The following is a 12,686-nucleotide window of genomic DNA, read 5'->3' as shown; positions in this document are numbered from 1 at the left end:
CAGAAACAATATTTTTAAATAGCAATATTTTCAAAATATTTGAATAATTTATCAAGTATTCCAAAATGTACTCTAAATATATTTTTTGAAAATTATTCAAATACAAAATAAAAGTATTCTTTACAAGACTGACAATTAGTTAGTACAGCTAGCTAAGTTTTAAGTTTATATGATAATTAAAAAATAAACAAATAATAGAAACTTGGCATTTCATTTTTATGTATATTTATTGTAATGGAATTTTTATTTCATATACAATATTCAGTTAAATCAAATCAAAAACATGCAATTTTTGGAGCACTTATACTAATCCATAGAGGGTTGTGGCTAACAAAAAAAAAAAAAAAAATTACAACTAAGAACTTTCTAGTTGCACTCAGTATCTAAAACTTAAATTTATTTAAATACATTTAAAAATACTTACCAGTAAATTAAATTCACGCAACAGACGATATAAATATAAAATAAATGGCAATAACTGATTTAATGATTATAAATCAATTAATAGAGAATTATAATTATTAATTCACTTTTAGTTTAGGGGGAATACCTACTTTAAGTGAAACTATTATTTACAATAAAAATAAATAAATTGACAATATTGTGATTTCAAAGAATTAAATTTTAATATACACTAAATAAATTAATTAGGTTATTATTGAGTAACTTTTATTTATATTTATTTCTTTGCCTATTAAATAACCTATTTATAGGTTTTAACAAAAAATCAAATTTATATACAGTAGCTTGGACATAATCACGATAAAATTCATTAAAAAAAAATTAAAATGACAAGGTATTCTCTATTTATAATGATTACATAATAATCAACATATAGGTAACAATACTTGATTGTTGATTTAATGCAGTAATCAGCTTCTTTCTTACAAATAAACACAATCACAATGTGTATTTTATAGCTTATAATAGTAGTTTATTATTAATAAGAATAAGAATGATTAGAAATAGTACGAGGAGCATAAGTGATCAAATGTCACCAGTGATGATCCAGTCAAATAATAATACGTTCAGTTGCGCCTGTAAGGATGGTATGGTTGTGCTTGGTTTGAATTATAATTATTCGCTCTGGTTGGTCCTGGGGCGTTATTGTACGTCGCCGCCGGTACTCCGGCGGAAACGACTGGCGTCACTACTGGGGCCACTAAATTATAGAAAGTTGACAATTTAAAAACCTAATTTTCCATTTCAATTTTTTCTTTTGAAAAAATAGAACATTAAATAGATAGAAAAGAATAGGCAACACTGCAAGTAAGAAAAATTATGTATAATATATATATAAAAAAAATGGCCGACTTTCATAACTGAATGACATTATTTTCTTAAGATTGATGGAGACAATAGAAAATTATTAATATTTCCAGTTTAAGTAAATAAGTATGGGAAAACACATTTACTTACAACTCGCAATGTCGCCCAAAAAATTAGGAGGGGAATTAATTAATAATGGACACTCAATTTGTTTGTATTGTTTTTTTTAATATTTAAACAATTATTATTATTATTATTATATTATTATTTTGTTTTAAATCACGCCAAAAGCGACCTTCTACATCATTGAAAAAACACTAACTGACAATAAATAATAGGATTTTTTCTCAAAATAAAAATTGTTACAGGCTAAAGTATTAATAATAAAGCTCAAATTTGTTTTTTCACAAAATAATTAAACATTCATAAATAATAAATAAAACGAGAAATATATAAATAAATATCTATATAAATATTTCATAGCTTTTGTCACAGGTTAAAAAAGTTCTCAATCGTGTCCTATCCGTCGAATATATAAAATGTCTTGATAAAAAAAAATTCAATAATTAAAACAAATTCTTATTTAAGACCATAACAACTGTAAACCTAGACTTATTTTGTACAAAAAATATGCTTATAACTCATCACATTTAAGTCGTTAATTCTTTAAAAATATAGTTTTGGTAAAAATCATTTTTTGAGAATAATGTTCTCAAAAAATAAAAATTATTATTACTAAGAAAATGTCATCCTATAAGTAAATACAGATAATATTACTTTTAAGTTTTATCCACTAATTGTGTAATCTTAAGTTTATTATTAAATTTTAAAAATAGTGACTTTATAAAAAAAACCAGTAACTTACTAGGACGAGCTTCTGTTATATATAATATATAAATATATATATATATTAAAAAAAAAAAAATGACAAATAGTCGGGACAAGATATTTAAAGTAACCTTGACTTATTCATTAAATAATTCAACTTCTACTTAAAAATGAAAACAACACTTATTTTTTAAACGATTCGAGAATCTTCCTTAAGCCTGTATGTACATTAAAATTTTTTTACCAATTAATCAGTCCAGTGGTTCTTTAGCTATCTATTACAATGTGATTTTTAAAAGTAATTTTATAAACCTAAGAGCTTGAAATTTACCCGAATTTTGTTAATATTATTTATATTCCTTAACCCGATTCCCTTCACACTAAGTTATAAAATAATTATATTCGAAATATTTTAGATGTACTGCCTAGTCTCACTTTTGGTTTCACCTTAAAAAAACATGGTGCCGTTACTTTTTTTTTACTTAAGACCAAAGAAAAAATAAACAAACTATGATAACAATTGTCATATGTCTAAAAGAAAAAAAAACAGGCTAAATTAAATATATAATAATAATAAAAAAAAAAAACCATTAGAATCTAGGGAAATAATAATTATTATGCTAAGTTCCATTTGTTATTCGAGTATAAGTTAAATAGTATTATGTAGTAATTATAAATAGATTGTATTAATATAGATATTTAATATATAATTCTATTATATACGTAAGAATTACAAATATTAATCGATACTATAATATTCCTAAACTTTTCTTTTTTATAAGTTATATTATTTTTAATTGTTTCGTTATTATAATAATTGTGTTACCCAAACCAGTGAATATTGAGAGAAGTGTTAATTGAATTCAATCAGTCATGAAGTGGGCCATTCTTTAAAGTCAAATGGCTTACCATACCCACCGCCAGACCCGAGGCCAGCGGCTGTGCCGTCCGCCCCTCTATAAGTTTGGCCTGCACCATAGCTGGTCGAATCCTAAAAATATAATTTACTCCAATATTATCCCATAACAAAATGTAAAACTATGTATCTATTATTAATGCTATCACTACATCTACTATTATTACTACGACTAACTACCGTTATCATGTATTACTAATAATGAAAAAAAAAAAAAAAAAAATAATTAATAATTAGAATAATAATAATAATAAACAAAATGATAACAACTTTAAATTCAATTCATTATTATCTATCTGCCTTTAAAAATAATGATTCCTTAGAGATGTAAAATGTATATTTCTTTACACAAAATATAAATTTTATTAGATATTAAATAAGTACATATCAATAGGAAAAATAATAAATATTTTTAGGTTTTAGAATAATCAAGCTGTAAAATATAACTTAATTTTAATCTAATAACATCTGGCACAAGCATCATTTTAAAAGGCAGTATAAGCTAAAATTCATAATTTAATTAGAACAAGTGCAAATTGTACGGCCTTTATTTTTATAACAATTTTTCATTGATTAAGGGCCGAGGATATAAATCTTTAAATTTAATAAGTCAATAAATTTCATTTAACTTACATTTTGTAACAAAACTCAACACAAAAGTTTTAAATAAAAATTATATTTATAATTTATTATGTCATAAATAATAACAATTATGTTTTATTATAATTATTATAAATAATAAGAATTTAAAATATTAAAATCGTTATGTTATTTATGTCAAGGAAGAAAATTTTTCAAATGAAATCTCAAAAATGTCCAATAAATATAATTAATTCATAACTATGGAGAAAATAAAAATACTTAGTAGTAAAGTAAAATTAAACAATATAAAGAAAAATATTAATTTGATATAAGTTATCTTAAAATAAATTATGTTGAATGAGTATCTTTAAAAATATCAAAAATACTTTAGATAAAAATCGTAATTATTCATAAACAATGCATATCATAAAAATAAATATTATAAATAATGAAAAATAATATAAGTAAAGTATTAAAAATTATATTTTATCAATCAATAGTACTAACATAATACACTAGTACATATTATTAAGATCATTTAGTAATTAGTTATTTAATTACAAAAACTTAATTTATAGTTATTTCAACAACAATATGAACAACCACAAATTGAATTTTTATAATTAAGAAATATTCTTGTTATTGAATGTAGTAACTATTAAAAAAAACAATTTTTGCTATGTTTTTTGAACCATCTACCCTATTTTAATTTTTAAATTGCCTCTATTATAATATGTCACAATATTAATATATCTTAAATTTAATAAATATGATTATAATAGTGGAGGAATATACTAAGATGAACTATTATCCATAATAACTTAAAAACATAAGTAATAATAATAATATTGATGTAACATGAAATCACAGTTTAATTTAATTTTAAGTACTTCAATTGTCAATTACTTTTATTACAAAAATAAATGTATTTATTTAACACTATAAAATTTTACTATTAAGCAAATAAAATATGATTTCATTATTATACAATAGTTTTAAACTCATCACTCAATAATTCAATTTTAGAAAAAAAAATGTAAATTATACTTTGGCCAGCGAAAGAATGTTACAGGGCGGCAACCAACATTCGTGCATTCCCACCACTAAATCTACCTAAAACGTTGGCAGCTGCCGCGAATAGGTAGTAGACTGGGAGAAATTAGGGCATGAAACTGCACAGCTCATCCATTTAGATGCGCCAAAGAGTAGCGTTCTCTCGCTGGCCGGGGTATATAACTAACATTTACCAAGGCGTTATAGATATATATTCAAATCACTATGAAGAGACAGCTTAAAAACTATCTAATATAGCAATATAGTTTTAAATGATTATAAATATATTCTGCAACTAATACTTAGCAAGAAACAATTTAATAATTATACGAAAATTTTAAATTTATCTTGTACATTAGTTTATATAAATTATTAGGTTAAAAAACATTTAGAATTTTAAATTTAAAAAAGTTTCAAGAAATTCAAGTTATTTTTTAATAATTAAACGTCATATGTTGGGTTCATTATATTTTAATCTTAAATGCATAAATGATTTAAAACCATACAATTTACATTGCCCTCTATATTAAGTATTAAAATAATTCTATTTAAAAAAAAAAATAATAATAATTACATAATACATTTTAAATGAATTAAGGAACTAAAATATCTTTATAAATCATACCTGTTGATAGCCAGTGTAGTTTCCATAGCCAGCATAATCACCAGCTTTCTGTGGGGCAGTTCCAGGCGGAGTAGGTCCAGTGGCTGGTGCTGCTCCAGCAGAACGAGAATACATATCATCTGATTATGTAAGAATTAAATTATAAAAATAAATGATTTAGAAAATGTAATAATAGCTTACTTTGAGGTCCTGGGCCAGTTTGTCCAGGAGGTCCAGTAGCTGCGGCAGGTCCGTTTTGAGGTATATTCCAATTCCAATTATTTCCGTAACTTGATTGTGGAGGTGCTTGAGGTGCTATTATTATTATTATACAATAAAAATATAGAAAATAAGTTTAACATTAAGTATTAATATATAGTATTACCATATGAACCGTATCCAGGTTGTTGAGGTGGAGCATAGTTTGAACCCCAAGTTGGAGGAGCCATTCCTTGACCTTGCGGTCCAGGTGGAGCTCCCCATCCTTGGAATCCACCTGGACCAGATGGAGTGCCATAACCAGGGTACTGAGATTGAGGAGTAGAACTCCATCCTCCTTGATAGCCTTGCATCATATTTCCTGGACCCATAGGCCCCATTCCACCCATGGGACCTCCCATTTGTCCACCTGGGCCACCCATGCCCATTCCCTAAAAACATAACTTATTAATAATTACTAAAAATAATTTAACTTTTTGTGGAAACATACTGATTCTATAGAAATTTAAGTCATTAAAAAACTAAGTTTGATTTTTATTTAAGAATCTTTTGAGTATATATATAATAAACAAAATTAGTCAAATAACACAATTTTAGGAAAATATTAGTATAGAATTGACTTTTAAAATAGTATGGCCACTGAAAAGCCAGTAATAGATTATATTATTTACATATTTTTTAAATATAATTATTAATTTATTCAACTTACACCCATTGCTAAATGATTATTTTGATTCATGCCCCATTGATTGGCTCCAACATCGTTCATTTTATTTGAATCTCTTGGTTCAGCTTTTTTAATTTCAACCTGAAACAGACCAATATTAAATATGAATATTATATTATTTTGACTTTAATAAATAATTGTTGATAGATATTAACACAGATTATAAAAGCATATTAATTTATACTTAGCAATAATTGAAAATAAATATAATTAATACTATAATAGGTATAAAATTGATTAATTCTATAGTTATTTTTTATACCATATCACTGATTATGTATATATATATAATTAAATTTTAACTTAAACTTATCTCTTAAAAAATATGATTACATATTATAAAATTACAAATATCCTTAAGGGAATAATACATAATAATTATTAAAATATGATAGTTTAATTCTGCTTAATTTATGATTTCACACAAAGAATAATTATTTAGTAGAATAAAGATATCTCTACTTTAGGTTATTATTGTATAAATGCATTCAATAAATTAAAAATCAAAAAAAATAATAACATTCTGTAAAAAATTAGTTCAAGTTTAGTAATTTGTTAACTTTTTCATAGCTACAGTTTTAAAATTATAGCAATTAACTTTCAGAAAGGAAAAAAAAACTGAAACATGAAAATCAAAAGAGAAGAGGTTTATTTTTATAAATCCTTATTCAAGTTGTAGGTAATATACATATTTATTATAAAATAGATTACTTAACTGCTAGTAGAATGTAATTCAAGAGGAAGTGGAACATATAGTTTTCTAATGCTATTTTACCAGAATAACTTCTTATTTTAAATTAAAATTTAACACCATCTTAATAATATTTATCTTTTCAAATTTGATAGGATATACAGATAAATTAATTTCCTATTATAACGATAAACTCTTAATTTAACCTTGACTACAATGTTGTTTAGGCATAATGGAATTTGTTATATTTTTGATAAATAAAAAAAATAGTTAAGTAGCCTTAAAAATAAAAACACGAATGATCAAATTTTGATAATTTTCAATTTGTGAATGTCTATTATAAATAACTTATAAGTTAAAAATAACATTTAAAATAATTATATTTAATAGCATATTTTATGTTATCACTGTTCAATATTTTGGACTTAGATTTAACGGATTAAATTTAAAAATAAAAAATTGTTTTCTTGTGATTGTTAAACAATTGTTGAAAAGATAAAATAATAGTACAGTAGAAGTAGTGAAAGGATCTAACACAATTAAATTAAATTAATTTCATCATGATTATTATATATAAATTGAAACAATTGTATATCAAAAGAAAACTATTAAAATAATGATAAGCCGAGGTAAAACAAGTAACTTTGAATTTAAAATTATCTAGTAGTTTCTATTAAAACTCGAAAGCATAAACTCATATCAAAACAAAAAATTATCACCTATAACTGTTTGGAATTCAACATATTTTTAATATTCAAAGTTACTAAACTTTACACAATTAGGTATTGGATTTTATTTACTAAAATAATAATACCTGTTTGCCACTAAGGTTGACAAAATGCTCAGCTACACATCTATCAACAGCATCATCATCTTCAAACGACAAAAATCCAAACCCTAAAAACACCATTGGTTATGTAATGGTGAAAATTCAACACCACATTGACACTGCTAATAAGCTATAATTTAGTAATTTCTACAATACATATATACTGAAATTAAAAGTAATTATCAAACTTTACTGTAATAACAATAGATGCTATAGACATAAATTACAGAGTAATAAATTTAAAATAAAAAAACTGATTAACAGGAAGCATGCATAGTCTTACAAACATACACCATATTAAAATTTGAGATTAGCTGAATCTATTTTATGCTATTAATTTCATTATAACGATAAATTGGCCTATAAGACAAATTAATAGTAAGAATATTAAGGACACTTTAGTGGCTTTAATTGATATTTCAATTATTAAGCAAGTTATGATTGTAATATTATTGGTCAATTTTTTTGAGACATAAAAATTAACAATACAATACCGATTTGTTTGAATTAAAATATGCTATATTACAATAGTCAAATAAATTAAATATTTTATAGATTAGTAAGTAACACTAATATATTATATTTAAAATGCTCGAATTCTATGTAAATTAAATAGTACTTAGGGTATAATAATTAATAAATAAATTACTCTTAATCTTTATTTATATTAAATTTAAAATTGTATGTTTATCTACATCAAATTCATGGAAAATAGCAATATCATAAAATACCTTATAATATACGTATATATTATAATTAACAAGACTGAAATTGAAGTGTATGAATAAATCCTTAAATTAAATTATTATTAAAAATGGATTAACTAAGTACAGATAAGTTAACAAAATATCATAAAGTAGAAAATAACCAAAATTTTAAATTAGTAGCAGTGTTATAATAATACTATTTAAAGGTTACATAAATAGGTATATAAACAAACATAAAAGTTATCACATTTTTAACATTTAATATAATAATAAAAGAGAACTTGTACATTTTATTTTTAAAACAAAAACAAATTGATAAAATTAAGTTATTTCAATAAGTAATACTATTGAAAATGCATTGTATAAAATACCAATGTAGACAAACCATTCTGTAGTTAACTTAGGTCTATAGTAACTACATATGTAAACTATGTGATCTAAATGTTGATTTACTGAAATAGCTTGTTGAAAAGTATAAAATAAATATTTATACACATATATATTTAATTGTAATACAGTTAAATACTTAGTTCTAAGTTAAGATAATTAATTCCATAAAACAAACCAAACCTTAGTATATTAAAATAAAAATTCAGAAATGTTAAATATTACTTAATAAGATACCTAAATTAGTAAGTATATAACACTTTTTTTTTAATAAAGTTTCTACTAGAAATCTTAAGTTTCAATAATGTTTAATTTAAACTTAAATTCTAAAAACAATTTACCTAAATCTATTTTGAAATCTATTATGAGAATAAACCATATTATAATTATATTACAAGATAACTTATGAATGAAATAATTATATAGTAGGAATACTAAATATATTTAACTATTGAAATTATTATTAAATTTTTTTATGTTTGTTTAGAAACCTAAAGAAAATGTTTTAAACCTTAACATAAAAAAGAAAAAATGTTCAATATTACCTCTTGATTTTTTCTTTTCTTGATCATACATGATTACAACTTCCATAACTTTTCCATATCGTGAAAAAAAAGTTCTTAAATCAGTTTCCGTAACATTAGAAGGCAAACCACCCAAAAAAACCTTAGGATAACTTGAACTTCTCTTTGGTTTTTGCAAAGTTCTAGGATTGCATGGTTTTGGGTCAATCTGTAAAAATAATTTCAGTTAAAAAATCTTTTGAATAAATAAATATTAAAATTAATAACAATATTATCACTTACAGTGCGACCATCCAAAACATGCGGACCATTTTGTAGTACTACATTTACATTATTTGGATCAGCAAATGTGACAAAGCCAAAACCTCTTGACCGTCCACTTTCACTATTTTTCATAACAACGCAATCAATCACTTCACCATATCGGTTAAAGTATCTTTGAAGACTTTCTAAAGAAGTATAAAAACAAATTAAATACATATTTTTCCAAAGATGGGTCCTAAACATTTTTAAATTCATCAATACTTAAAAGTAAATGTATAATTTAAAGTTTAAATTTTTAGTTTGTTTTGTATATAACAAATATATATATGTTTGTACCTTGTTGAGTTTCCCAGCTGAGTCCACCCACAAACAATTTTCTGCAATCATATCAAATAAATAAATATATTATGTTAAAGTTATAAACATACAAATAAATCAATATCTAGTAATTAAATGTATAAATTATTGGCTAATATTAATTTATAATTAATAATCTATTTATTATTACATGTTTATATATAATTTGTATTTAATAGAAGTACATTTTTTTTTTAAATTTTAGAACATAAGTATAACAACTTATAGAATTTACTAAATACTTTAAGCATTTTACTTCTTAATTGTATATTTCGGAAACATCAATCATAAACTCAGCCAATGATACTTGACTACTGGCCCATTATTGATTCAGATTTATAGATTTGTACTTATTTTCCCACATATATGCAACATAGATTTCTTAGTTAAATGAGAACCCCCTTTAAAAAATTTGTTAGATAGCTGAAATTTATTCTATTTTAATTAATAAATTATAAAATATTTTGCTTTTGACAACTATGTTTTAATAGCTATAATTTAAGCAATTTTAGATCAAAGATGAACAACCATGAAAAAGATTTGAAAAGATTCATCAATCCAGAATGATATTATAATGGGGGTTCTTATTTAAAAGATATATATATATTGTGTATGCTATGTACAAGAGTTAAAAATCAAGTCATAGAAATTGATGGATCATAGTCAAGTTCTACAAGCGGAATTGAAAAATATGAAAAAGGTATAAAGTTATGGTATTCCCAGTCTCCAAGTACTTGTTATATAAGCAAATTATATTATACAGGCATAAATCAAGATATTTATAATAAGGATAGTGAGAATCCAATTAAGTAACATAATTAAATAAGTGATCCATATTCAATACTTTAAATTTATTATTTCTCTTATAACTAAAGATAATAACTTTTTTTTGTTTACTGAATGTATTTAACACCACACTTATATTTTTTGTAAAAAGTGTGTAATATCAAGGTAATTTGGTTATAACATTTTTATTAGTATTCTATTTTAATACTAAGTTAACTTAGGTTAATATCTTTATTTAAAGTATAGATTAGCATGTATAAAAAACTTAAAAAATGTAATACAAGAATTAAAAAAAATATATATAAATAGCCGTGGCGAACACATGACAATAAAACATTTTAAATTAGGTTAAATTAGTATATAAAAGGAAATATACTGGATACCTAATATTAATTCAGGACTTTGATTTAACTTCTCAATGCTAGATCCATCATTATTATACACGAAAAGGGCCAAATACTGCTTAGCTTAACTTATACAAAACTAATAAAAAAAAATTGTTTAACCCTTTTTTACAGAACTATATGAAATTAAATTCTAATAAAATTGTATATTTTAAGACAAGTAAATCATTGTAAATGAGCACTAGGTTATTTAATTGATTCCGTCATAATAGCCATATTTATATTTTATCTATATCAATATTAGGAAATTATATTTTAATAAATGGATGTTTATTATATCTTTGTTTTTATAAAAATAGAAGAACCTTATGTCCCACGAACAGTTAAAAACAGCAATGTGTAGTCTTTTAAAATAATTTGTACATTCATACTATTATTAATTTCAAGCAGAGCATCAGTAATTGCTAGATAATTCAAATTGACTATTTCAAGAAAAAATTGGAAAGGTACCTACATAAAATAAATAAAACATCAATTTATCATTTGATAAACTCCAGTTAAGATAAAATTGTTATACTTAAGTTACATTGATAAATATTTAATTATGAAAATTAGTGATATAAGCTTTTAATATTCTATAATATAACATTTAAATAATATTCCCAAAAATCTTTTAAAAAAAATATGCAATATAAAATAACATAAAAACAGATTAACCTTTAAACAATATACCTATAGTTCAATAGGGTTGTTACGTTAACAATTCGAGGAAGCGTATAATGAAGAAATATTATTGCCTAATGTATCTAGAATACTAATAGTAATTATGTTTAAGGAATCTTAGTTCACTATTGATGATTCATTTAATGTTTATATAACCCAACATAAGTATTAGACTGGTTTTACATAAAAACGAAAAATAGAAAAATTAAAAACTCTGATGAACAAATCCTTAGGCGAGTATCTTAGGATTGCAAATTGTAAGTAAGTATGTAAATAGTCAAAAGAAGTAACACCTGTTTCCGCTGAAAAAATGAGAAATTACGAGAAAACGCGTTTTTAAATTTAAGAGGCGGCGCCCATATATAATAGTGCCGGTACGACGAAATCAAAATGCTCATAAAAGCAGTACGGGTGGAATTATTGCGTGGGCGGTAAATCGTTAAACGGACAATACTCAGATTAAACGATTATAACTATAGCAGGCAAGTGGAAGACAACGCTAGCCCATTAAACTTACCCTTGTTCGTCTTCCTCTAAATCAGATTTGCCTCTCATCTTGTAGCGTTCTATATTATACTGTATATATAAAAATATAAAATCAAATGAGTATAAAAAAAAAACTATAAAAAGTAAACAAACGGTTGTCAAAGACGTGCAATAATATATGAAATGTACAAAATTTTTAACGAAACACTAAGGTCTAATAATTGTCCGGTTGTCGGACATTTAGCATATCGAATAGACACAAAAACACGACACGTCCGACGCAAAATGGCGTCCGCATTTTTTCTCTCTCCTAAAATTTCGGCATTTCACGATACGCGGCGTTGTCGCACTCCCGTCAACCGATTGATCGTTTATCCAATGTCTTTGGGC

The 12,686-nt window shown here is 23.9% G+C and overlaps 1 protein-coding gene across 2 annotated transcripts; it reads right to left on the bottom strand.

Annotated features, from left to right (window-relative positions):
• Positions 1-202: 202 nt before the first annotated feature.
• On the bottom strand, positions 203-12,604 carry LOC132932196 (heterogeneous nuclear ribonucleoprotein 27C-like). 2 transcript variants are annotated; one of them, XM_060998451.1, is made up of 11 exons: positions 12,328-12,604; positions 9,937-9,977; positions 9,619-9,785; positions 9,358-9,544; positions 7,704-7,786; positions 6,181-6,279; positions 5,638-5,902; positions 5,454-5,567; positions 5,274-5,362; positions 3,007-3,088; positions 203-1,162 (listed from the first exon to the last, which is right to left on the bottom strand). In XM_060998451.1, exons 1-11 carry the CDS (start codon positions 12,363-12,365, stop codon positions 1,029-1,031), a joined length of 1,299 nt encoding a protein of 432 aa, XP_060854434.1. In that variant the 5' UTR covers positions 12,366-12,604; the 3' UTR covers positions 203-1,028. The 2 variants fall into 2 exon arrangements, with proteins under 2 accessions (XP_060854434.1, XP_060854433.1); XM_060998450.1 differs by having other exon boundaries at positions 5,274-5,392; positions 12,328-12,602.
• Positions 12,605-12,686: the final 82 nt, after the last annotated feature.

This window comes from Rhopalosiphum padi, chromosome 1 (assembly GCF_020882245.1).
Source record: "Rhopalosiphum padi isolate XX-2018 chromosome 1, ASM2088224v1, whole genome shotgun sequence".
NCBI lineage: Eukaryota > Metazoa > Arthropoda > Insecta > Hemiptera > Aphididae > Rhopalosiphum > Rhopalosiphum padi.
This window is presented reverse-complemented; position numbering and strand designations above follow the sequence as displayed.